General features: G+C 41.4%; 5 protein-coding genes and 1 long non-coding RNA gene across 8 annotated transcripts in view; 3 read left to right on the top strand and 3 right to left on the bottom strand.

The window, feature by feature from the left end:
• LOC110116774 (MTRF1L release factor glutamine methyltransferase) overlaps positions 1–255 on the bottom strand; it is a 20152-nt gene extending 19897 nt beyond the window's left edge. Inside the window, exon 1 of the mRNA XM_048657826.1 lies at positions 123–255. The gene's annotated coding sequence lies outside the window, so the exon portion shown is untranslated. The remainder of the gene's footprint in view (positions 1–122) is intronic.
• Positions 143–5581, top strand: LOC105689234 (tryptophan 2,3-dioxygenase). Its single transcript, XM_012406112.4, has 9 exons — positions 143–282; positions 488–562; positions 1133–1296; positions 1375–1442; positions 1532–1597; positions 3560–3919; positions 4315–4564; positions 4658–4751; positions 4824–5581. Exons 2-9 carry the CDS (start codon positions 537–539, stop codon positions 4999–5001), a joined length of 1206 nt encoding a protein of 401 aa, XP_012261535.1. The 5' UTR covers positions 143–282; positions 488–536; the 3' UTR covers positions 5002–5581.
• On the bottom strand, positions 5288–12117 carry LOC105689235 (cathepsin O-like). The gene is made up of 6 exons (XM_025745937.2): positions 11491–12117; positions 6855–7265; positions 6622–6773; positions 6472–6531; positions 5795–6063; positions 5288–5704 (listed from the first exon to the last, which is right to left on the bottom strand). The coding sequence occupies exons 1-6, from the start codon at positions 11674–11676 to the stop codon at positions 5667–5669; spliced, it is 1116 nt and encodes a 371-aa protein (XP_025601722.2). The 5' UTR covers positions 11677–12117; the 3' UTR covers positions 5288–5666.
• On the top strand, positions 7622–10150 carry LOC125501621. Its single transcript, XR_007279216.1, has 3 exons — positions 7622–8045; positions 9016–9117; positions 9250–10150. It is a non-coding gene; the product is annotated as an uncharacterized LOC125501621 (long non-coding RNA).
• Positions 12118–12128: 11 nt separating the features above from the next.
• On the top strand, positions 12129–13589 carry LOC105689236 (40S ribosomal protein S3-A). The gene is made up of 4 exons (XM_012406114.3): positions 12129–12247; positions 12689–13008; positions 13097–13284; positions 13367–13589. Exons 1-4 carry the CDS (start codon positions 12215–12217, stop codon positions 13552–13554), a joined length of 729 nt encoding a protein of 242 aa, XP_012261537.1. The 5' UTR covers positions 12129–12214; the 3' UTR covers positions 13555–13589.
• Positions 13590–13658: 69 nt separating this feature from the next.
• On the bottom strand, positions 13659–15822 carry LOC105689233 (GDP-fucose protein O-fucosyltransferase 2). 3 transcript variants are annotated; one of them, XM_020854173.2, is made up of 9 exons: positions 15694–15712; positions 15515–15617; positions 15247–15383; positions 15046–15171; positions 14715–14976; positions 14447–14636; positions 14200–14377; positions 14002–14131; positions 13659–13923 (listed from the first exon to the last, which is right to left on the bottom strand). In XM_020854173.2, exons 3-9 carry the CDS (start codon positions 15323–15325, stop codon positions 13770–13772), a joined length of 1119 nt encoding a protein of 372 aa, XP_020709832.2. In that variant the 5' UTR covers positions 15326–15383; positions 15515–15617; positions 15694–15712; the 3' UTR covers positions 13659–13769. The 3 variants fall into 3 exon arrangements, with proteins under 3 accessions (XP_020709832.2, XP_048513766.1, XP_012261534.2); XM_048657809.1 differs by lacking the exon at positions 15515–15617 and having other exon boundaries at positions 15694–15822; XM_012406111.3 differs by having other exon boundaries at positions 15515–15807.
• Positions 15823–23145: the final 7323 nt, after the last annotated feature.

The raw sequence follows: 23145 nt of genomic DNA on the forward strand, positions 1-23145 counted from the left end.
TAACGTATTTTTCGCGATATTTTCTCTGTATTGGAATTCTATACAATTAAACAAATTGATGTTGGTTGTATAATAAGGTATGTAGGTATGTGTATCTCAAAGTATGATGTATAGGGACTTACGAAAGGCCAAGTCGATGGCATGCAACGATATTTCTCTCCTCTGAGGTTCCTTGCCTATAAAGGGAGTCAAACCATGGCTTCTCCGAGCTCACGTGTCAGTCGCAGAGGGACCGCCAACAAATCGAGATCATTCATTCACTTCCGCTTTTCGAATAAACAAGTATATAATCAAACATTTATTACATCCAACGCATATATTGTAGTAACTTGAATTTACAATTTCCATTGATTATAAACAACGCAGATTGATTTACTTTTTTTTGTGTGTTTTTCAATCAAGTATCGATATGCATTCTCACGTTCTCACATATTCAACTATATTGCTTAATGATAATTTACGTAATAATATTTTTTTTTTTTTTCAGCTCCTGCAGGCCCTGGTGAACGTTAAACAAGTAATTTATTCTTAGCAATATGGCGTGTCCGATGAGAAACGGAGGGTCAGTAATTAAAATCTTGTCGAATTCTAACAATAAATTTTTACATGTATATATTTGAAAAAAAAAAGTGCGCGTGTCGGTTGAGAAAAATTTGCTCGAGTGTTCATAAAATTGTAATTACTTTAACGACAAATTTCTTACAAATTTGAATTTGTTTATTTCACACTGTCATAGGTCAATTTGTGAAGACGCGATAAGCACGAACTTTAAGAGCGTTAATTAGAGCCCACGAATTTTCTGTTTTGCAAACAACATCTGAGCAATTATGTGAGCAATTATGTGAGCAGATGACGCGAATAAAGAGAAGCGATAATTACGTGTTGATCGTGCATCCGGAGGGTCATTAGGTCGCAATGTTATATCCTCACGCGCACGTTCTGAAAATGATCACGATCCAAAATTCATAAGTCAACGTGCACCTGTAGCGACTTAAAAATTAAAAGAAAAAAAAAAAAATACGCGTAACGTAGGAGCGAAAGTTTCTTACCGCAAAAACCGTCGAAAGAATGAAAGGATCATGAATTTCAGGATGCAATGAAAAGGTTCGAATAACTTTTTTTTTTCATCCAGAGAAGACCACAGCCAGGAAGGCGATCAGTTAACCGAAGGTCCAGGAATGCTTTATGGCGAATACCTTCGGCTTGATAAAATATTATCCGCTCAACGGATGCTGAGCGCTCAATACGGGAATGAGGCAGTTCACGATGAGCATCTATTCATCGTTACTCATCAAGGTAAAGATTGATCAGATTTTTTTCTTCTTCGATCACATCGACGAACGTTGATTTCTTGTTTTATTTTTTTTGTTACAGCCTACGAACTTTGGTTTAAGCAAATCATATTCGAGCTGGACTCCGTAAGGGCGCTCTTCAATACCGAGGTGATTATCAATCAGTTGGATTACGGATCGATAATAATATATTTGATCGAAGAATTTGTGAACCTAGTAGTTTGGTTTTTCACACGCAGGGTCTGGACGAGTCGAGGACGCTGGAAATATTGAAGAGATTGAATCGAATTGTTCTGATACTAAAAGTGAGTAGCCAATATATTCGTATGTACAAACAACCGTTCCGATTATACTTCCGCGTATGGAGCCCCGCGTAACAAGATTTACTCGTGAAATAAGAAAAATCAGCAAAAATTAGGCAGCCGGAAATCAGTGATACAGAAAATCGTGTAAATTCTACTGATCTCGACGATCACGCGTACGGGCTTCTCCGTGGCATTTATATTTTTTCACATACACACGAACCGTACACGCTGGATTGAACTCACACTTTCAAAATGCAAAAGCGTATTTTCTATTCGTGTCTCCGACACAAACGTGGGGCTGACGGGGGCGAAAAATATGTAGGTGCGAGGCAAATAATCCCTCGTTGACAATGACAGTGGCGGAGGTACGGCATTAGCATCATCAGGGTATCCTTCCGAAGGAGGGTGAACGACCTATTAGGTGTTCACGGATGGGTAATCCAATTATCTCTACGTCACTGCGATCATCACGGAAGTATTAGATTTCGCACTATATTTAGGATATACACGAAGCCTATAACGCGATCTATTACGCCTGCGGTCGATCTGCGATCCGCAATCCGCGTGCGGCGAACGGCGCGTGGAAAAAAATTAAACTGGGTCAATTAGTCGGCCCATAGTGTACAAGGTACAAATACCCGCTAGGTGGGCAAAGAGATTTTCGGTTTCTTTCTTTTATTCTTTTTTTCACTTCAAGTTGATACTATTGTACTACACCTCCCTAATTGTTTACGAATAATGGGAAATATCTTGTTACGTGTTGCGTAATTTTACTATAGCCGCGAGTCGATTGAGCAACTTGAACTTGCGGTGATGTTTGCGTACATAGCAAATTTTTTTTTTTTTTTTCTCTTCTTTTTCGTTTCTTTTTACTCCATCTGGCTAATCTATTGATATAGACGCGGCACTCGATCCTCCTTGATTTATCAGGGTTGCGCCGCCGACAGCTCCGCAGAGTTATTATTGTATAATTTTTTATTGAAGAAAAAGAAAAAGACAAATATATGAGTCAACAAATCGTCGTTGACGCTATGTGATGTAGATACGTATTATGTGCCATTGAGATTTTACTACATCATCCGTTGCATTCCAGCCAACCGGCTACCTTGCATAATTCTTGTTCTATATACGCGTATCATAGGGATATGAAACTCTGATCGAAGATTTTTTTCTCACATTCGTTAGTTTGAGTTACGTTATTTCTTTTTTGCTTTTTACGTCTACTCGTGTACTTCTGTTCGGTTGTAAATCTCACCATCATGACCAGTGTCGAGTTCCCTCAGGTCGGCTCGACTTACTTCATCGACCTCGAGCGGACATCCCATTTGTCCCTACAAACGAACGCCCGATGCGGTTCTCACACCTCGATCGACTTTATAACTGAACTTATGCCGATTGTCTTCGTTCCGATCGAATGCCATCGAATATTTTGCAATTTTACAGAGAATTTTCGGTCAAAGAATAAGCGCAGAGCAAAGTCGATTTCGTGCCAATATTTTTGATTTTATTCTTTTTCTCCTCCTCCGAGATAGAGGAACGTCGATCCCGGCGTGGTATTGCTCTGAAAATCGATAAATCCGACAAAGATTATTCGAAAGGAGATGAGACGAATTTAAAAAATTTTGTACAGCCTGCAGAACGAGGTGCATTATCGCGTATAGCGGATAATTTGGTGAAGTCAATGCGTGAACAGGAGAGTGAGTCTCCGCTTACGGAAGCCAAAGAAATATATTGGACTCGTCCGTGACATCCCTGGTCGTCGGCTACTTTATTTGGATCGATATGGTTACTCGTGTATTCTCTATACGTCCATCCTTGTTAATGAAAATCCAAGGTGTATCGAGCAAAGTTTATACCACATACGAGATTAGACGGTCTGCAAGAATGGGAATTTAAAATTCGAAGCGAAAAAGACGAGAAAAAAAATCATCGTGAAAGAAACGCTGTGATGTTTATTTCCAGCTTCTGGTGGACCAGGTCATGATCCTTGAGACAATGACACCTCTGGATTTTATGGCTTTTCGCGATTATCTCTGCCCGGCTTCCGGTTTCCAATCGCTTCAGTTTCGTCTGTTGGAGAACAAATTGGGTTTGCTTCAGGAGCACAGGGTAAAATACAACCAGAGTTACACGAGAGTTTTCGGCAGAGATCCGGAAGCTATGAGGGCTCTCGGGGATGCTGAGAGCGAACCGAGTCTGAGCTGTCTGGTACAGAGGTGGCTTGAGAGGACGCCGGGTCTCGAACCCCATAATTTTGACTTTTGGGGAAAGTATACGAGAGTTGTCGAAGAGATGTTAGCCGAACAGGAGGCCCAGGCCAAGGTGAGATATTCAGATCAACGTATAATCTATGCGTATGGAATAGAATCTAGATCATACGAGTATAAGATGCGACATACACTTGATTCCCAATCCAGTGTGGCTCATTGCCCCTCGATATCATTATACTACGTACGAACATATAATATATGTTCATACGTAACTCAAGTTTGCGCCGCCGCGGTTTTGCGGTAAACCGCATACGTCGGTCGCGTAATAAAATTGAATCGGAGGGACAAGGGACAGGGTGCTGAAGGGAACACGGAGAGACGGATCGGGAAATTGTCCGTTCAACTGCGAGTTTATATTAGATCTTCTTTTTTTCCTATTTTTCACATCTACTTTACATATTTACTTCCTATGTGTACGCTCATTATGTAATTGAATACTCTACATAGAAAGAGAAGAAGGAACAGGTACGGAAGCACCGTTTGGCGGACGTCTCTTCTCGCAGGGCTGTTTTTGAAACTATATTCAATGAGGTACAACACGAGGCTCTCGTATCCAGAGGAGAACGCCGATTTACTCACGCCGCTCTTCAAGGTGCCGTTATGATAACGCTGTACAGAGATGAGCCAAGGTTCAGTCAGCCTCATCAGATACTAACACTGCTTATGGACATCGATTCCTTGATCACCAAATGGCGATGTGAGTTCTCTGATAACCAAAATTACAATCGTGATAATCAACGCTCAACTCCATTCATTATTTTCATTTATTTAATCAACGATTTGACATCAGATAATCACGTGATAATGGTCCAGCGGATGATCGGCTCGCAGCAGCTTGGAACTGGCGGTTCTTCCGGGTATCAATACCTGAGATCGACTTTGAGGTGAGGAATTTGATTAATTTATTGAATCCTGACTATTGTATTGGAAGTTTGGAACGTATGTTTACATTTCAGCGATCGTTACAAGGTGTTCCTGGATCTGTTCAACCTTTCGACATTTTTGATTCCTCGTAACTTGATTCCTCCACTCAGCAGAGATATGAAAGTGAAGCTTTCGGTTGCCTGGGGATGCGGCTGGAGCACTGAAGATGATCAGAACATTTTGGAAAGTTCGGCCGAGGCATCGATGTAAAGCGTTTTCTATGCGCTTTATTGTAAAACAAAGTTAAAAAAAAAAAGGAAAGAAAACCAGATGAATTCGATTACCAACTGCAATGTAGATCGCCGTCCACAGTGAAGAAAATTTTCCAAATATTTTAAATGAAAAGTAAGACGAGAAAATGATTCATGTAAATAGTTGCATAGTATACTATATAATTTATTGCTTATAAGAAATTTCATTAATATTCTTAAAAAAAAAAAACCTACCTACATTCGAAATCTGATAAGAAAATCGAATTAATATCGCGAGTAATCGGTTAAAAAATTTATGAAATATGTGGATACTTTGTGTAATTGTTTTATGTAATAACAATGGCGTGCTTAACACTGTCTAACGTTATGTATACAAATGTACATTGTTTATGCTAGATGATTGTTGCCTAGTAGAAAAGTTACAATAGGTGCGCAAACTTAACTAGGAATACGGGTTCTCCAATTATTAACGCTGTATTTACTAATCACCGCATGATATGAACATTGTACTTATAAAAATAGAATTTAACAGCCTCCAATGTTTGATATTCAACTAATTAAAGTGTTATACGAAACTATTTATCATAGCATTCGATTCCTTCGCTTTATTCGGAGAACGATGACTCCGTTACAGAGATTACATTATCGAGTAGGCCATATGGCTCAAGCGACGTTCAGGGATGAGACTTGATTGGCGATACCTGGAGCAAGAGAGATCATTACGATTATAGATTATAGTGTGAAAAACAGATAAACAAAATTTCAAATATTAAATAAAAATCTCAACCTACCGCATAAATTTCCGTTCGCAGCAACGTAGAGGTAACCGTTGTCTCCGAAATGCGGTCCCCACGAATTCCTAACGATGTAAAAAGGAACCACGCCGGTTTTGTCGTAGCCAACAATTTCCACAGCGTGATTTAAACTCCTAAAATCACCGTCGCAGTGATACTGGATTATCCCACCCAAGTAATTCTGCCACGAAAGTGCGTTTACAGCTGCTGCAACCGGTCCATGGTTCGCCAAAGTTTCCATCAGTACATCTTCAGCATCCACGAAACTATGTAACAGTGAAATATAGGCTTTTGTCATTATTATCTGTACAAAACTGTTCCTAGTTAGTTTCGTTTTTCTTTTCTCTTCAGCTTGTATCGTATATCGTCACGTTAGCAGAGGCGGTAAAGTAACAAGTACAGCTGTGGCCTTGTTTTAGGAGATTAAGTCCATCCTGCATGACGCTATTACGTCATAAATGCTGAAAGATGGGGAAACTGCACCTTGAATGGGGCTCAAAAATCCGGGCTCGTGAGTTTATGTAATCGACAACGAGACGTGCTTAGAATAAAAACAACGCGTCTGTATGGGATTGTAAATGGAGCATTTTAGCCGACGAGAAGTATCTTTGAATTTCTGTCTGTGAGTAAATCGCTTGAAGACTTCATTTTTCTTTCCAATTATATTCACTCACTTATCACACGTGAACTCCGTCACTTGTACACCCGAAATCAACTCGCCTGATGAACTTTCTCTGAAAATTATAACGGAGATATCAACCCGTGCGATATTTATTTTGATTAATCCGTAGTGAATTAGTTACGTACGTATGAACAATACGTACTTGCCAGTTACTTTGCATGTGTCGGTTTTCCACGTCATGGGATATGCGGATTCGAACTGAATTTTGACCTTATTCGTCGTCAGCCACATTAGAAGACTGCAAATATCACCGCCGTTGCAACCGAAATTACCATGCCCGGCACAATCGATCATCTCAAATTATAAATACAAGGAAATTATTGTAAAATCAGGACGAAATAAGGGAGCAAGTTTATTCAGCAATTTTTTTCGCACCTCTTGAACGCTGAGTGATTTGAGGGTACCATTATTTCTAATAGCGAACATAGTTTCGGCAACTTCGACGGTACTGAAAGCCCAGCAGGCTCCACAGTTTCGTTGGCTACGAACGGGTGTTACGAATCCTTTCGATCTCCAGTCAAATTTATCAGGAATTTTGACCGTGGAGCGTTTTACTCTGTTTGCGAGATGATCATGCATATTCATGTCTTCATCTCGATGGTCATTACGATGAATATGATGATGGACGTGAATGAGATGCGACAATCCCCGCTGGGATATATCCGGACGTAAATGAAAATCTGCAAATTCCTGTTCTGACATATCGGAGAATTCTGTAACGCCGTATTTTGCACTTTCCTTCGACGTTCGAAGAAGATTCATTTGCTCGATGTGCCTCAGAGATTTCTGTGGATCATTGTCATCGCATTCATACTTGCGTTACAATAGTTCATTAGGGGAATAAAATTTGGCATAATACGGCTTGTAAAAAATTTTGAATCTTGTTATATTTGAATTGAAGCGTCTCGCGCTGTGGTTGGGCACGAGAGCAATTTTCATTTGTTTCCTAACAGTAGTGGGGAAGCGAGGGTCAAACGGCAGCTAGCAACTACGTGTCCGATTATTTTGAGTTTTATTGTTGGAATTATTTGTTAGGGACGCTGTATTATTACGAATGGTTTAGCTAGAACTACTATTATCGAACTGGGATGATCATGAGCCCGCTAGGACCTATAAGTAAGTAGAAATCTCGAATGTATAATTGTAGGTAGTCATCTCGAATGTAGAATTTGTGTCGTAGCTAATAATATAGTGCAGCAGATTCGTTTGTCTTCAAAATTGATAGCTTTTTTCATTGTTGGCACCTATTCTTGCTCGTTTCATGGGAATATCGAGAAATAAAAAAGCATAAAATTCGGGATAAAATTAATTAAATAAATTTTTCGTACTCGTTGATCGGTTGCTAGGTCGGTTGTTAGGGGAGGCGAGTACGAGGGACGCGCGCGATCCGCATTTCTTCGAAAGTCTAGAGACGCGAAGGACGCCAGTTAGCAACGACGTAGCTCCTGCATAATTCAGTTTTATTGTTGAAATATTTTGTGTTGGACGCCGAATTATTGCATCAAAGTACTTCGACAACTGTTATCGTTACATTAGAAGAAGCAGGGAGCAGTTGACGACCACTGAGTAAGTAGAAAAGCGAATTTTTCTAAAGGGGTATCGGGTCGGCCAAGCCGTGCGGACCCCCCATGGGTCAGAAAAAGAATTTGCGTCGTAGGTCATAATATAGCACAGCGGATTCGTTTTTTCTTCAAAATTGATAGCTTTTTTCATTGTTGGTACCTATTTGTGCTCGTTTCATGGTAATATCGAATATTCCAGAAGCATAAAATTCGGGATAAAATAAATTTTTCGTAGTTGTTGATCGGTTGCTGGGTCGGTTGTTAGGGGAGGCGAGTTCCAAGAACGCGCGACCTGTATTTGTTTGAAAGTCTAGAGACGCGAAGGACGCCAGTTAGCAACGACGTAGCTCCTGCATTATTCAGTTTTATTGTTGAAATATTTTGTGTTGGACGCCGAATTATTGCATCAAAGTGCTTCGACAACTGTTATCGTTACATTAGAAGAAGCAGGGAGCAGTTGTCGACCACTGAGTGAGTAGAAAAGCGAATTTTTCTAAAGCGGTATCGGGTCGGTCAAGCCGTGCGGACCCCGAATGGGTCAGAAAAAGAATTTGCGTCGTAGGTCATAATATAGCACAGCGGATTCGTTTTTTCTTCGGAAGTAATAGCTTTTTTCATTGTTGGCACCTATTTTTGCTCGTTTCATGGGAATATCGAGACATGCAAAAGCATAAAATTCGGGATAAAATAAATTAAATAAATTTTTCGTAGTTGTTGATCGGTTGCTAGGTCGGTTGTTAGGGGAGGCGAGTTCCAAGAACGCGCCATCCGCATTTGTTTGAAAGTCTGGTAACAAGAAGGAACTGGTTAACAAGGCGTCTGTTTTCTTGCATTATATTGTTGAAATTTTGTGCTATTGTTACCGAGTAATAAGAAATTTTTGAGTCAAATCTACGATGTCGAGGTGTGTTAAGCGCAGATCGAGTTCGACCGCAATTCCATGGCCTGTACTAACAAATTTATTTATTTTCCAGCTAACAGCGGTCAAGCTACAAATAGGTGGGCTACTGTGGATGAATTTTTGCGGTACAATCCTGGAGAAGTGGATCCAACGCTCCAGTGTGTTTCTCAAAGTGGTGAGTGGCGTCAGATATTTTTTCATAATTGGCATCTGCCAATGGCTGTGATATATGTTCAACCGAGAACCAATTTAACAACGGTTGAGACAGTACGTTGACTTATCTAATGACATTTCTGAAAATTTACAGATTCTGTGCGGTGCGGTGAAATGTGAGTGGACTCGAGTAGTGCGTTAAAATTACAAAGACACCAGTGGTGCAGTGTGATGTGCAAAGACTCAAACAGTGAGGACATTTTCATGAACAGTGAGGCAGCAGGCATGCAGAGGATGGGTCTCCAGTATGCAGTGAATCCAGAAGAAGAAATTCAACTTCGGCAGAGTTGGCAAGTCGCATGCTTTAAATTTGCTGTCTAACTTTCCTCAATCTTTTCTATCGCGTGGCATGGCGGTACCAATGTTTATTTTTGTGTAACCTGTTGCATAACTTAGATTGCCTATTCAAGTTCTTAATTGGATTCATTAATTTGCTTGTTCTTCATTCAACATATTTGAGTAATTGCTTTCATTTGACTAAAACAAGAGTTAACGTAGTCGACATGTCATCTTGAGACATGCAGCTTAATTCTGCAAAAGATTATAAGATATTCAGATACTATATTAATGTTTTTACAATCAACTCAAAGCTTGCAAACTTTGGATAGGATGTACTAACCCGTTCCTTCCCTACAGTGAAACTCATCATAGTAAGTCCTGACCACGTTGTATGATTGATCGAGTAAGTGTGTTGGTGAGAATGTGTATCGAAATTAAATATGGGTGAATAGGTAGGAAAGGGTAGACCGGGTGTTGTGTGTGAGTCAAGCGATTTGTGTGCTTTTAATTTATAAAAACCCCGAGTTGAGACTGGGGAGTTGGGAACGTCAGGCTCAACTTTGGGGTTCGATTAGATCCGTCCGTTTTATTGGGGGGTAAATAGGCGTAATGGTAGGCAGGACTCGTGCTCGGTTAGGCAGGTAGTTTGTAAGCGCGTGCGCTCATTCGTTCCACAGCGTCTCACAATTGCAACTATTTGGCATTAATTATTTTTATTAACACCACTCATTGTTCCCAAAATCACACATTTTCCAATAGCTTTTTTATATCCAGTCTCAAGATCTATAAAACTTGCTCATTGTCAGTTAATTGATTCTCAGATTCTTGCTTAGAATAGTCGAGTTACTTATGCTTGAATAACTTATTGTAAGTCTTAGCTTCAAAATAAAAAATGTAAAGCCAAGCGATTGTGGGACTGGGCAACATGCTCTCTCTTGTCTCGGTGCTAACGTGGAGCACTGAGTCGAGGAGGGATGCTGAGCCTGAAGCCATCATCTGGAAGAGGATCGTCGACCGTCATGCCACCAATTCTCTATGCTTTCACTCTTTTCTTTTCCTTTTCCTTGTCTCTATCATTACATAGTTAAATGAATCTTTCTCATTGTTTTATGCATCTGTTTGCGTAGTTGAGAGTCTCGCAGCTGGTTTGTGTGTGATTAGAGCTCAGACTCGAACTTTGCATCTTCTTTCATCATATACTCACGTTCATTTGCTGAATGTTTCAGGTCTTCTAGTGAGAGGATTTAGCCTGCCAGAGATCTTCAGTTAGAAAATACATGGCTTACACGAATATCTCAAACTAATCTCAAATGCTGTATGTTGCAGGTCTACTAGTGAGCGGGGTCTTTGTCGATGAAGTCCTCGGATAAGACAAATTTTTGCTTCATCATTATTTCGATACTAATCTGATTTGCTATATGTTTCAGGGCACCGCAGTGAGCGGGGTCTTCCTCTGAGAAGACCTCGAGGCAATGGATGTACACCGAGCAGTATTTCTGTTGTGATCGGAAATGAAATGTTTTAGGTGTTGGAGTTCCTGAGAAAGCCTCAAAATGTTAATAACGAGGATGACATCAGATTACCTACTACATTGCTAAGACATATCGACAATACCTCTGAACGTAGTCACTGCAAGTAAGTTCAATAATGGATATTTGATTCTTGCAAAATTAAAAACAGATAGGCACAAAATGAATACCTTGCATAGAAAGCTCAATTTTAATATTGGGTAAATAGGATTAGAGGGAAGTATTTCTTTCTGGGAACTGATCTACATGACTTTTGATGATCTTATTTCAAGAACCCTGGCACATTACAGTTGTAATTCCTTTTGTTTAGTGCCCGCCAGAAACTTTTTTCAGTACATTTGGGTTTTCTTAGAAAATAATAGTCCTTTCCTTCGTTGCATACTGCACAAGTATATTGAATTGTGTATAAAAATATTAAATTCATAATCCTCCCCGGTTTTCGATTGATCATGTAAGCATTGAACAATGATGGATCTGAGAAAGAAATAGCTAGCCCAGAGAAAAAAATGATCTATTACACTACCCACCTGAAACTTCTCGAACCGAGCATGATACTCTGCAGGATTATGTCGGTAGGATTTGTTAAAATTTGCAACGTATTCTTCAAACAGCTTTAGATCTTGAATCTCTGTAGGGGACTCGATTTTTATCGGTATCGCTAAGAAACACAAACTTACAATACCGATTACTCCTATTAACGTTTTCCACTCCATTGTATGATAACTGATAACTACAGATTTTTATCGGTGCACACCGGGCGTTTCATCTGTAAAAACTGTGGTAAAAACTGTTATCTGATTAGCTCGCCTTATTCCTATATTTATTTAAATTTTGTAATTCCTATTGTAACTGTGCTGCGCGTTCACGGAGCGCTTATTGATGTCTGAAGTCCTTTAAGGTGATTGTAAAAGTAGAATTCCTCTCGATGCCTCTCAAGTCCGACAACGTCAATGTGATTATTACGTGTATGAATGATAGCATGAAAACACGTACACGTGAATTCTCACTAGCTGTCAGCCGGTCACAGAATTACTTGATAAGACTCGGTTAATTACGTGATTCAATCTAATTTTTTTACGTTAGAATTTTTTGAGGGTGGTAAACTATCCAGTTAGATTTTCGCACCGTGATTTTTCGTATTTAAATTCTTGATTAGTCTCTGATTTGACTAACGCAAACGCAGTGGATTCATCATCCGTTTCCAGTTCGAACCTCTCGCTTTCCGTCTCCTTTCTCGTAACAGCGCTCAACATGGCAGCCCGTTCGATTTCGAAGAAGCGGAAGGTTAGTTGATTTAGAACAGTAAAAGATGCTAGGGTCCATGAAATAAATCTATATACATTCAGAACAAACCCCATTCTATGATATTTTTTCAATATACGTGTGAAAAAGTCGTGTCGAAAGTTCGGATGCTCTGGATATTCTCAGCTGTCGCCGCCCGCTTGTGAATTTAATAATAACAATACTTGGACTTGTGCGGTGAAAATGCTCCGCGAATTACCGTAATTTCGTGCTATTGTGACATTGGATATTTTTTTATTTTGCTTCGCTAGTGGTTACTTCGATTTATTGGATCAAGCATTTTCGTGTTTAGATCACGTCGATTCCGTTAGGTTAGGCAGTCGTAGTAAACATCGACCTACACACTCCATTTACTAGTTACAAATGTAGGTGTGATATCTAATTTTGATCCCTTGTTCCTACAATAATTTCGAATTATTACAGTTTGTGGGAGACGGAGTCTTCAAAGCTGAGCTCAATGAGTTTCTGACTCGTGAACTTGCAGAGGATGGTTACTCTGGTGTTGAAGTACGTGTTACCCCTACGCGTACTGAAATCATCATTATGGCTACCCGCACGCAGAATGTCCTTGGTGAAAAAGGACGTAGGATAAGAGAATTGACCTCTGTTGTTCAGAAGAGGTTCAACTTCAAAGAACACAGTGTAGAGTTGTACGCTGAGAAAGTAGCCACACGTGGACTCTGCGCTATTGCACAGGCAGAATCCTTGCGATACAAACTAATTGGAGGTCTTGCTGTTAGACGGTATGTATTTTCAAGAAATACGTACTATAATATTGGTGTAATTTGGATACGATTTTTCCACTCTCCCGTAATTGCTTTAAATTGACAGTGCTTGTTACGGTGTACTCCGTTTTATTATGGAATCTGGCGCTAAGGGTTGCGAGGTAGTTGTCAGTGGCAAACTGCGTGGTCAGCGTGCTAAGTCGATGAAGTTTGTTGATGGACTTATGATTCACTCCGGAGAGCCAACCAATGACTATGTAGACACGGCAACACGCCACGTGCTACTCAGACAAGGTGAGGATAGAATTGAAACTATTCTCAATTGGCCCATTGTACATATTTGATGAGATGTAATAATTAAATCTTTCATCCATAGGGGTGCTGGGAATTAAAGTGAAAATCATGTTGCCATGGGATCCAGTTGGCAAGACTGGTCCCAAGAAGCCACTCCCAGACAACGTTTCCGTTGTGGAACCAAAGGAGGAAACTCTTCCTGCTTATCCATCATCCGATGTTAAGGTGACCAAACCTGACGCTCCACCAGTAGCGCCAATCTCTGTATAATTCCACGGATCTTAAAATTAAACGCCTTCAAAAGATCAAAGTTCTTCACTTCACAAAACCTGTTGGTTGAGAGGGTAGTGACTCGGAAACCAAGTCTTCCATCATTAGGTATACATTGGTTTCTTTATTATCAAACAAAAAAGTAAAATTCAGAACAGTATTTGATAGAGGTCTTTAAGCAATTAGATCTCTTGCATTGCTACTCAACTCATTTTTCATCTCCACACGATTTTCCATGAACCCCCTGAATTGCATTTGCCCTTTTTCCCACAGAGACGATTGAAGGTTGTCTCAGATGGGAACCCCATAATTTCCCTGTCCTCTTGTATCCGAAATGTGAATGTCGACTCGTGTGTCCCTATGAAGTATCTGGGAAATGAATACCAATTGTAATTTTTCAGGAATTAAAATTTATCATACATCTAAAGCAATGATTAGGCGCGTTACCTGGCTTTAGAGCAAATAATTTGATCAATGATAGCAATGCCTCCATCTTTGTACAAAGTCCTTACATTCCTTGATGGTGAATACTTTAAAACAGTATATTTGTCCAGGTAGGACTTGAGCTCGTTGTATTCTGAAAATATTCGAACAAGTTTACCACATCATTCAATGAAACAAACCAGGCACCTGTGATAATCTTACCATAATCTTCTGCGTCAGTGGCTACAAAAATCACACTCAGATTAAGCGCTTTCATCTTCTCGTTCAGTTGTGATGCCGCACCCTTTATGGTAGGTACAGTATTTCTTCTGGCAGTCACAAAGTCACGGCGTCTTAGATGTACGCATAGGTATGGGCCGCCCAAAGCCTGTCGTTCTCTCTGAAGGTAAAAGAATGTTAACTTGTACCGAATACTTGTTTATTTATTCGTCAACTTGACAAAACTTACCTCCTTCCTCCAATCTGGGGGCTGTTCTGTATGGTCTGCCAAGTCATTGGAGTCGAGGTATGTTTGTCTGTACTCGTTAGCTATTTCATAAAGAGTATGACTGTATCTCATACTGCGTCTAGCATCCCAGTATTCCTTGCTGCCGTAAGAATCATGGAGTGGTATTTCCATGTGGTCGAACATCACGGAGCTGTGAGGGTATTTTGCAGATAAGTTTTATGTCAAGTCGCTAACAAATTCGGTAGCTATGAGTTTCAATTAAATTGACCTGTAAATGTCAGGGTACAGATTTTGTTTCAAATCTGACATAGTTCCATGAAAGATCAGGCATTTTACATCAGCTGCAGTAATGTTGGAAGAGTGTCCCCAAAATCGTCCAGTGTACGAGTTAGAGCTGGTTGGAAAATATGGTGTCTGATTTAAATTGCAATCAATCAGCTGATTCTTATCCTCAAATTTGCCGGTCCTAAACATGTCCTCATCATTCTGTAATATGTAGACACGGTCTATCCTGGCTACCCCAGGATATTCTGAAAAGCAAAAAGTATTCTTTGTGCCTATGGGAGTTGTAGGGTCTAATGCAAACCAGCTGATCATACCTTGGAGGAAGTCATGCAGTTCTACTGCAGGTACATATTTTTGTAAACTCGAGACATCAAAAAATCTGCTCCATGGTATCCGTGACTGTGAACCAACATCTGTACTTCTCCAATGGTACAAGTTCCCTGAGGACAAGAATGATGATGTTCTTCACTGAGAATGCTCCACATTTTTTATCTATTAATACGTAAGCTCATTACCCCAAGGAGGCAGGACCAGGTGCCAATCATAGCGTTTATCTTTCACTGATAAATTCTTGACAAAAATCGCAACCCTCATGTAGACATCCCGCCGGAGGTTAAAGCCCTCCGGTGGATTTACGTCGTACAGTATAAATCTGAAAACAAGTCGAGGAAGGGGGTGATTAAGGGTATTTTTTGATTCAGAATCAACTTCATTTATTTCATGAAAATATCGTGTGAAATGCAGAAAGTAAGCATGCGAGTAGCAGTGTGAGTTAGATCCAACCTCTTGTTTGTAAACTCGGAATGACCGGAGCAAAGTTTATCCCCTGTGGGATTCTCTTTGGAACAATATTGTACGTCCTGAGTAGTCGTAGCATTTGTTATGACTGTTAAGAGAAGTATGAAGAAATATGACAGATTTGATTTTCTTGTGTTGTAGTGAGTCAACATGCTTGATCCTACCTTACGTCTCTGTCACCTGTCACTCTACTCGAACAGCTGAGGTCTCAGTCATGCTTGAGAGTCCCGACTGGTAGGATCGTATCGTCGATAGATATTACATTCGCTGTCGTATCGACGCCAAGTGCTCGCAGTTAGTGACTCATGGTAAAGCGGAGTGCAAAGGTGAACGAAGGGCACACGAATGGGACTCCTAAAAGGACTGCAACTTGCATTACGCAAAAAAGTCTTCAGAGGGCGGAGAAGGATAAAATTTACGGTAATTCTTGGTGAGTGAATAAACATCAATTTCCATATTAAATATTTTCATATATTGTGCAATTTTGTGTCACGTTGTTCATGTATTTAAAATATCCAACTGATCGAGCAATTTAAATTTACGTTCGTACATTCGTCGAATTCGTTCGACCTACGTGCTATTTCGAAACGATATCGCGAAAACCGAATTATTTTAGATCATCGGTTCTAACAGAACCGGGGGAACAAATTAATTGAATTTATCCTAATTGGATGAATACGTCGAATTTTTGTTCTCTGAATTGTGTTACGTATCACACATGCATTCATATAGTATATTCGTCTACTTAAAACCCGAAAATACCTCACGTTCTCCGAGATAAACAATAATTATTAAAGCCTGATGCCGCATTTCAGGTCTATTTATTCATTAATTTTTTTTTTCTCTGCGGTTTAATCGCATATTGCATATTTCCTGACCCCCTTGAGTTGACCATTGCCCACCGACCACTCGGGTAGCGCATTTAAAATGTGGCCTGCAAGTACCACAAAGTTGTTGAGCCGAGGACGGAGGGAATTATTACCTTTATCTCTGCTTCCAGCACATTCAGTCGTTATATCCAACGGGGATTAAATTAACGTGTGTTTATATCTAATAGGTGTTGAGCTGACATCAGCACAACTATATACACTCTAGACACCGAAAACCTCGCGATACTTTGGAAAATCGATATTTCATTCTTCGAACGAATGGCTAGATCAAACTGCATTCGTGATGCAAGTTATTTTCTCATTTCGAAAATCGCGAAATTTTCTCCCGCGTGTTTATTACATCCACGAATAGTTTTTAGAAAAATTCGAAACACCCACTAGCCGCACTTTTACCAATATATCGAGCGATCACCGATCGACCCGCGGGGGTTGCCATCCCCTCCGAAGATGTCATAACGGAGGGACGTTTCGACCGTAGTTTGGTGCCGAGGGAACGGATGGGATCCCCATGTTCAAAAGGGCGACAACGCGGCTATATCCATTTCTCCGCAAATCACTCAATCCCGGCGTCTAATATCCTGCGTTTCACTTCTCTATTATCCTCGTCTGCATCTGTCGCGGCGACCCCTCAAAATATTAACTAATCATAAATTGAAACCAAGTATGCCAAATTATCCGAAAGTAAACTAACTAAAAATTGATCCACGTTGGATCGGTTCTCCCGTGGATTTGCCAGTAGAACGAAAACAATGTTCTCGATCTTTGAGTTTGTTATGTGGATTCCAAGCGCAATCGGGGCCGGGGGTCGGGGGTTTGTTGTAGGGGGTGTGTAGTCGCAATTAAGCCGGGGCTTAGACGGACAAAGGCGTGTGCTACGAGACGTAAATCGTGTCAGGATGGTATCTTCTTCACCGCGTTGAAGAGGGTCCGGGGGAAGGGGTACGAGGGAAAGGTGGTTGGAATATATAGGGAATAGAAGTGCATATCTTAATTACATAATATTCCCCTGAGCTGCGAAACCGGGACTCACGTTTTCCTCTCTTCGTTTCGCTGCACAGCACCCCGCACTCTTTCTCTCTCTCTCTCTCTCTCTCTCTCTCTCTCTCTCTCTCGTTCCCTCTCCCTTACACTTGGTAGAAATTTAATTAATTTACCGGTAGGTAGGTATACACCCTATACCTCATACGTATACCGTGGAACCCTTATAACTTGACCTGCACCCCGTGCAGTTTCTTCCCGCAGGTCGCAATACCATCTCGATTTACTCTTACCCGCGTTATACCCGGTAGCAGCACTTTCCCAGCTTGTCGTCGTACCTACGAGGTGATCGGATGATCGAGGGGTACACAGATTAAGTAGATGATAGGGACGTTTATACGGGCTATTTATTTATGGCGCGTCGATATTACTACACATTTTGAATATACCTGCGGTATCCTCCAACTGTAATTTAAAACTATATCAGAATATCACACTCGAAGGGGTTTATAGATTTTGCGAAAAGGGGACGGAAATTGCCACCTGTCGTATATCGACGATGCACTTATAATTCCGCACGCGATCAACCAAATGCACTTCTATTTCTCCGAACATTCGCGTTATGGATTTCGAATCTAATTAAACGAAATGAAAGTTTTGGTTTTTTTTTATTCTATGTATAAATTTTTATCAGTCTGCAGTTGTACAGTTGCGAGTCAGATGATACACGAGTTATTTTTATTTCATCGAGGCAATATAATTGGAGTTGGAGTTTTTTCAATTTTTACATTTATTTAACGTGTAAAAATTGTTTTTTTTTTTTTTATTCGAAGTTTATTTCGTAGTAGTAACTGCGCTAGAAAAGTTTCTCATGTTCATGAGCGCTTAAAATTTCGCCTCACAAACCGAGCACGTGTTACGCCCAGATATATGTATATAGATACGTGTATACGGTGGTTTATAATATATTTTGAAAGTTTCGTGCATCAACTAATTTTGCAAAGTTATGGGGGCCTTGCTTACTCTACCTTATACTAAACTCTCTTCCCCTTCTTATTTTACCCTAATATTGAAGAATTTGTTTCCCTCATTAAATATAGGCTCTGTGCACAGGTGCAACTGGCTTTAAAACTTGACATGTTTACTCTGACAAGAAAAGAGAAGAAGAAAAAAAAGAAACGGTTAATAAAAAAATTGTTACAATTTTCCGACGATATTCGATATCGCGATTTGATTTACGAATCAGGTGGAAATCTTTGTTAGAATTTGTAGGGGGGTGGCGCAGAGTGGAGTATACCGAAGAAGTTGGGTTGATCAAGGGGTTGACTCGGAAAGTCAGAGTTTGGGGGTTTTCGGTGGGTTAGCGTATTTTTCCAAAGAGGTTGAAAGAGGATATAAATTTTCTTAGGGCTCTTTCCCGCTCGGCAGCTGGGGCCGTACGGATCCGGATTCGAATTTCCGGCTTAACTTAAGAGCTAATAGCACCGCCATGTGCAACGCCCGATAGACCCGAGAGGATATTATATCCGTGCAATGAAACCCGAAATCGAAAATCGAGAAGAAAAAAACAAAATGATAATTCGAGTCTCGAAATTTATTCTTATCCTTTTATCGCCCACCTCCGAGATTAACTTTACCTCAACAAAACTGCGTGTACCTATAAGATTTCGAGTCTGAACGAATCTAAAAACGCGTTTCGTGAACTGCACCGATCATTCCTGGTAAAAAAGCAAAAAAAGAAAACGAACTCGCGGATGACTCGGGACGTAAGGTCTAGGTCGCGTTTTACTATACGGTACACGAGATGTGGGGCTACGGGGGGGAGGGGGGGGGGGTGCGGGGAATGGGAAATGGGAAACGGGGATGAGTCCGAGTCGCTCCGTCGGTTCTCCAAAGGGAGCTGGTGCCGGAGGAATATATTTCGATGCACGTGGCGATCAATAAATAGACGCAATTCCTACTAGGACGACCTGCCACCCCTGCCGCCTTCCTCTTGCCGCTACAACTGCCCCCAGAGATTTTCTCTATCCGTTATAACCCGTCATCCACACATGTATGTGTAGAAAATTTACCCTCTCAACTTTTCCGTGCCTCGGCAAAGCGAAATATTTTCACACAATGTAGGGAAAATCATCACGTCGATTCGTAGTTTGAAATTTTCGTTTCATTTCGGTGTTAAATTTCTAATCGCTACCTTGGAAAAACCCTTCGCCGAATTTATAACGTAAAATCGCATCGGAAACGCGTGGATATTTCGCAGCTTCCAGACGTAAGGGTGTACAGGTCGGTGTACCGGCGACGGAAGAATCCCATGCGGAGGGTCGTAGAGAAGTGGGTTGTTGTTGTGAAACGAGGAAACGGCCGTTCTAAGGTATCGAAGTATAAGAGGTAGAAGAGGTGAGATTTCGCGTACATTTTGGATGAGAGAAAGAGACGGAAATAGGCGAGGGGAACCTTTAGCAGCTATTCTTCCCACGTTGAGGAAACGTCGGCGTCTCTTTGTGCGCGTAAATTAAATTAGGCGACAAGAGGAGCGTATAGAAGGAAAACCGGGCAAATCGAGGAACGGGGCAGAAGTATCGCGGGACGTGTACGCCGCGGGGGGAGGGGGTGGGAAAACACTTGCGGCTTTCGCGACGACGATTCACACCTATTTATAGAATGTTTCGATAGCGCATAATAAGACAATGCCGGCTTTCGGACCCACGCAAATTTCGGGTGTTATTATCACCGTTATTAATCTCTATCCGAAAATAAAATAGAGACAAACTTGTCCGGATGCAAAAATCGCGAAAAAATTTGACACTGGAATTTGTACGGGGGCAGCAATCGCATTTGCAGGGAGAATTAGGGGTGGATAGAGAGACGGACTCTCTACTCGGTTGGGGGGGGTTTGACTCGCGCGAATCTTCGTCGTTCGGTTTCGTTACTCGGAAACTCATTTTGCGGCATTACGCAATTTTATGGAGATCGATTGTTGAGGTATAAAAAGGTCGGTGCGATGCCCTCGTCCTCGAACCACCACCTGAGGGTAGTGGTACGATGGTACGGTATTATTCTTCTTCCTCTTCCGTACTTCTTCTTCGTCCTGTTTTTTCCGTTTCTTTTTTTCCTTGTCTTTTTTTTTTTTTCTCTCTATGCGTCTTCCTGTAGTCTCGAATGACCCAAGTCCGGGACCCAAGGATTTCCCTATTCCATTATCTCCTGATCCTGGACGAAAAGTCATACTTTACTCTACTTTCCCACCCTATTATCTACCTCTATTCTTCGGCAATCCAAGTTCACGATGAATATAAATGCGACACGTCTAAGATCGAGGAACTTTCCGCTCACCATCGATCCTCCGTCGAAAACCAAAAAGCGAAAACACCGAGAAAAATAAAATAATTTATACACGTCAGGCTCTTCCTAAAGAGATTACCTACCTACCCCTTCAGTTTGGGCAATGAAGGCAGCGGAAGATGTAGCTTTATATAAAAAAAAAAAAAGAAGCAAAAAAAATTGGTTTTTGTATAAAATTGTCTGTTGTACGTAGAATACGTACGTTGGGCACTTTGACGCTTTGCGCGAAATCTCTTTTAACTGCAGCTGAAGAAGCAGAAGGAGAAACAGTAGCAGCGGCATCAAGTTGTATATAAAATTCTAAGTTGTGTAGGTATATAGAAATGTTGAAAGAAAAAGGAGCTATATATATATACTGCAGGTTGAATAAAATGGGCGAGAGAGATTTAGTTGTGTGTGAGGAAATAGTAGGTAGTGAGTCTAGAAAATCGGTCTGCCGAGAGAATGGGAGACAATCTCAGATACCGTTGCAGGGGGGGTGAGGGTTCGGGGTAAGGATCTTCCGAGGGGCGGGGGCGGCAGAAAGCGCGGGTAGATGTTCGGGGGATAAAAGGGGGGTGTGTAGGTTCCTTGTTCGCTTTTCCCGCCCGAAGGCGAGAGACTTTGCGGAACTAGAGAATAGAACTGTCTCATTCGAGAGCGGCGCCTTTGTCTCAACGGTTGACAGCGCCTGGTGCGAATCCGAAACTGTAAATCACCGGAATAAATCTACCCCGAGAAAAGATTAAAACGATGGAAAAGGCCCGCGCCGTCACTGCCGCGCCAACAAAACGAAAACACACCCTTGCCCCCTCGCCGAAAAAAGGGAACTCGCGTACAACGAAATCACTGCAACCTTCGCTCCGTCCTCGTTACGTTCGATCTGCGGTGGTCTTCGGTCCGACTTCGCTCAATGAAAAAACGGACGTCTCAGATTTTCGCGTGAAAAAGTGAAGGAAAAATTTTCCACGGATTATTCTCGAAGAGCCGCATTGGAAAATTCGTACCGGGTTCTAAAAAAACTGGTAAAAATTTTTTCGAAATAGCGATACGAAGCTGAATCAGTCCCCTTGAAAATGACGTTTGAAAAATGCGAATATCTTTTTTTCTGACCGAAGTACATCAAACTTTTATTGTTCGAACGGATGTCGGAACGACGGGAGATTTTAACGCCTAGGCATCGGTTAACGGGGTGAAAATGAGGGGGAAGATTTCGTCGGTGGTGGTGGTGGTAGGTAGGGGGGGGGGGGGTTAATTCGCGGTGCGGTAACGTCACTCGACACTAAACTGCCAAGTACTTGATTAATTACCTCACGTACTCTGCAGGTAACCTTATTTACTCTGAATTTACATGTATCCTCACACCACCCCCAATCGAGTTCGCGCAACGTTTGCGCCGCGTCACCTACCGCTGTAGGTTACCGGTTACCTATACCCTTTTCCACGGGGTTGACGGATTCCGAAGCCGATGCCGAACCCGAAGCTCGTGTACACCTCGCTACGTATACCGCGTACATACGTACGTATACGTACGTACCTACGTGGCTATGCAATGTATGCGGCAATACGCAATCCTTTGAGTGCTGCGAGCTGAAACGACCAGAGGAATTATCTGGCTGCGCCATTACGTAAATACACACCTATAACCCGCGCGAGCGGGGATACCGGCTTAGAGTAGCACGTAGGTATATGACGTCGGCTTAATCATTCACCTCTAGCGTCGCGTCTAGTCGCGTCGCGTCGCGTCGCGACGCCGCGCACCCCGCTAACAGGACCCCCGTAATACACACCGGCGCTATGAATTTTCGTAATGAAACGCACGAGTTTTCGAATTACCAAGCCGCAGCCTCATACACGAGATCCCGCACAACTTTATGTATATTATACCTGTGCGTTTCGCTGTGTACATACGTTCGATATGTGCCACCAAATTGTTGATGGAATTATTCATCGCATCCCGTACCGCGTGTACACACGTGTTGTATATGTATACGTATGTATAGTTAACGGGGGTCATTGCGGAATCGGAGATGAAAATATTAATCGGAGGATCGACCGAGGGCGAGCTGGACGCGCGTCTTTGGGGATGTCTGATTTTCTCCGTTTCCGTTTCCGTTTCTTTTTTTTTTTGTTTGACTTTTGATTTTTTTTTTCATTCATTCCGTTTCAACGCCACTTATTTTATCGGCGAAAACTCATTTTGCAGAACTCTTGATCTAATTCCCTAGAACCTGTATAAATTACATCTCATTTGCATACCCAGCTATGCATGCTACCTATAGGCGGAACTATTGCTGCTCCTGCTGCACTTGGTCGATCGCTCTTTTACCTATGTAGGCTATACGTATATCCATACCTATTCACCTACCTGTCTAGGGGGTATTGTATAAAATTCTCGTAATATGAGCACAACGTTTTCGCTACTCC

This window comes from Athalia rosae, chromosome 7 (assembly GCF_917208135.1).
Source record: "Athalia rosae chromosome 7, iyAthRosa1.1, whole genome shotgun sequence".
NCBI classification, from domain to species: domain Eukaryota; kingdom Metazoa; phylum Arthropoda; class Insecta; order Hymenoptera; family Athaliidae; genus Athalia; species Athalia rosae.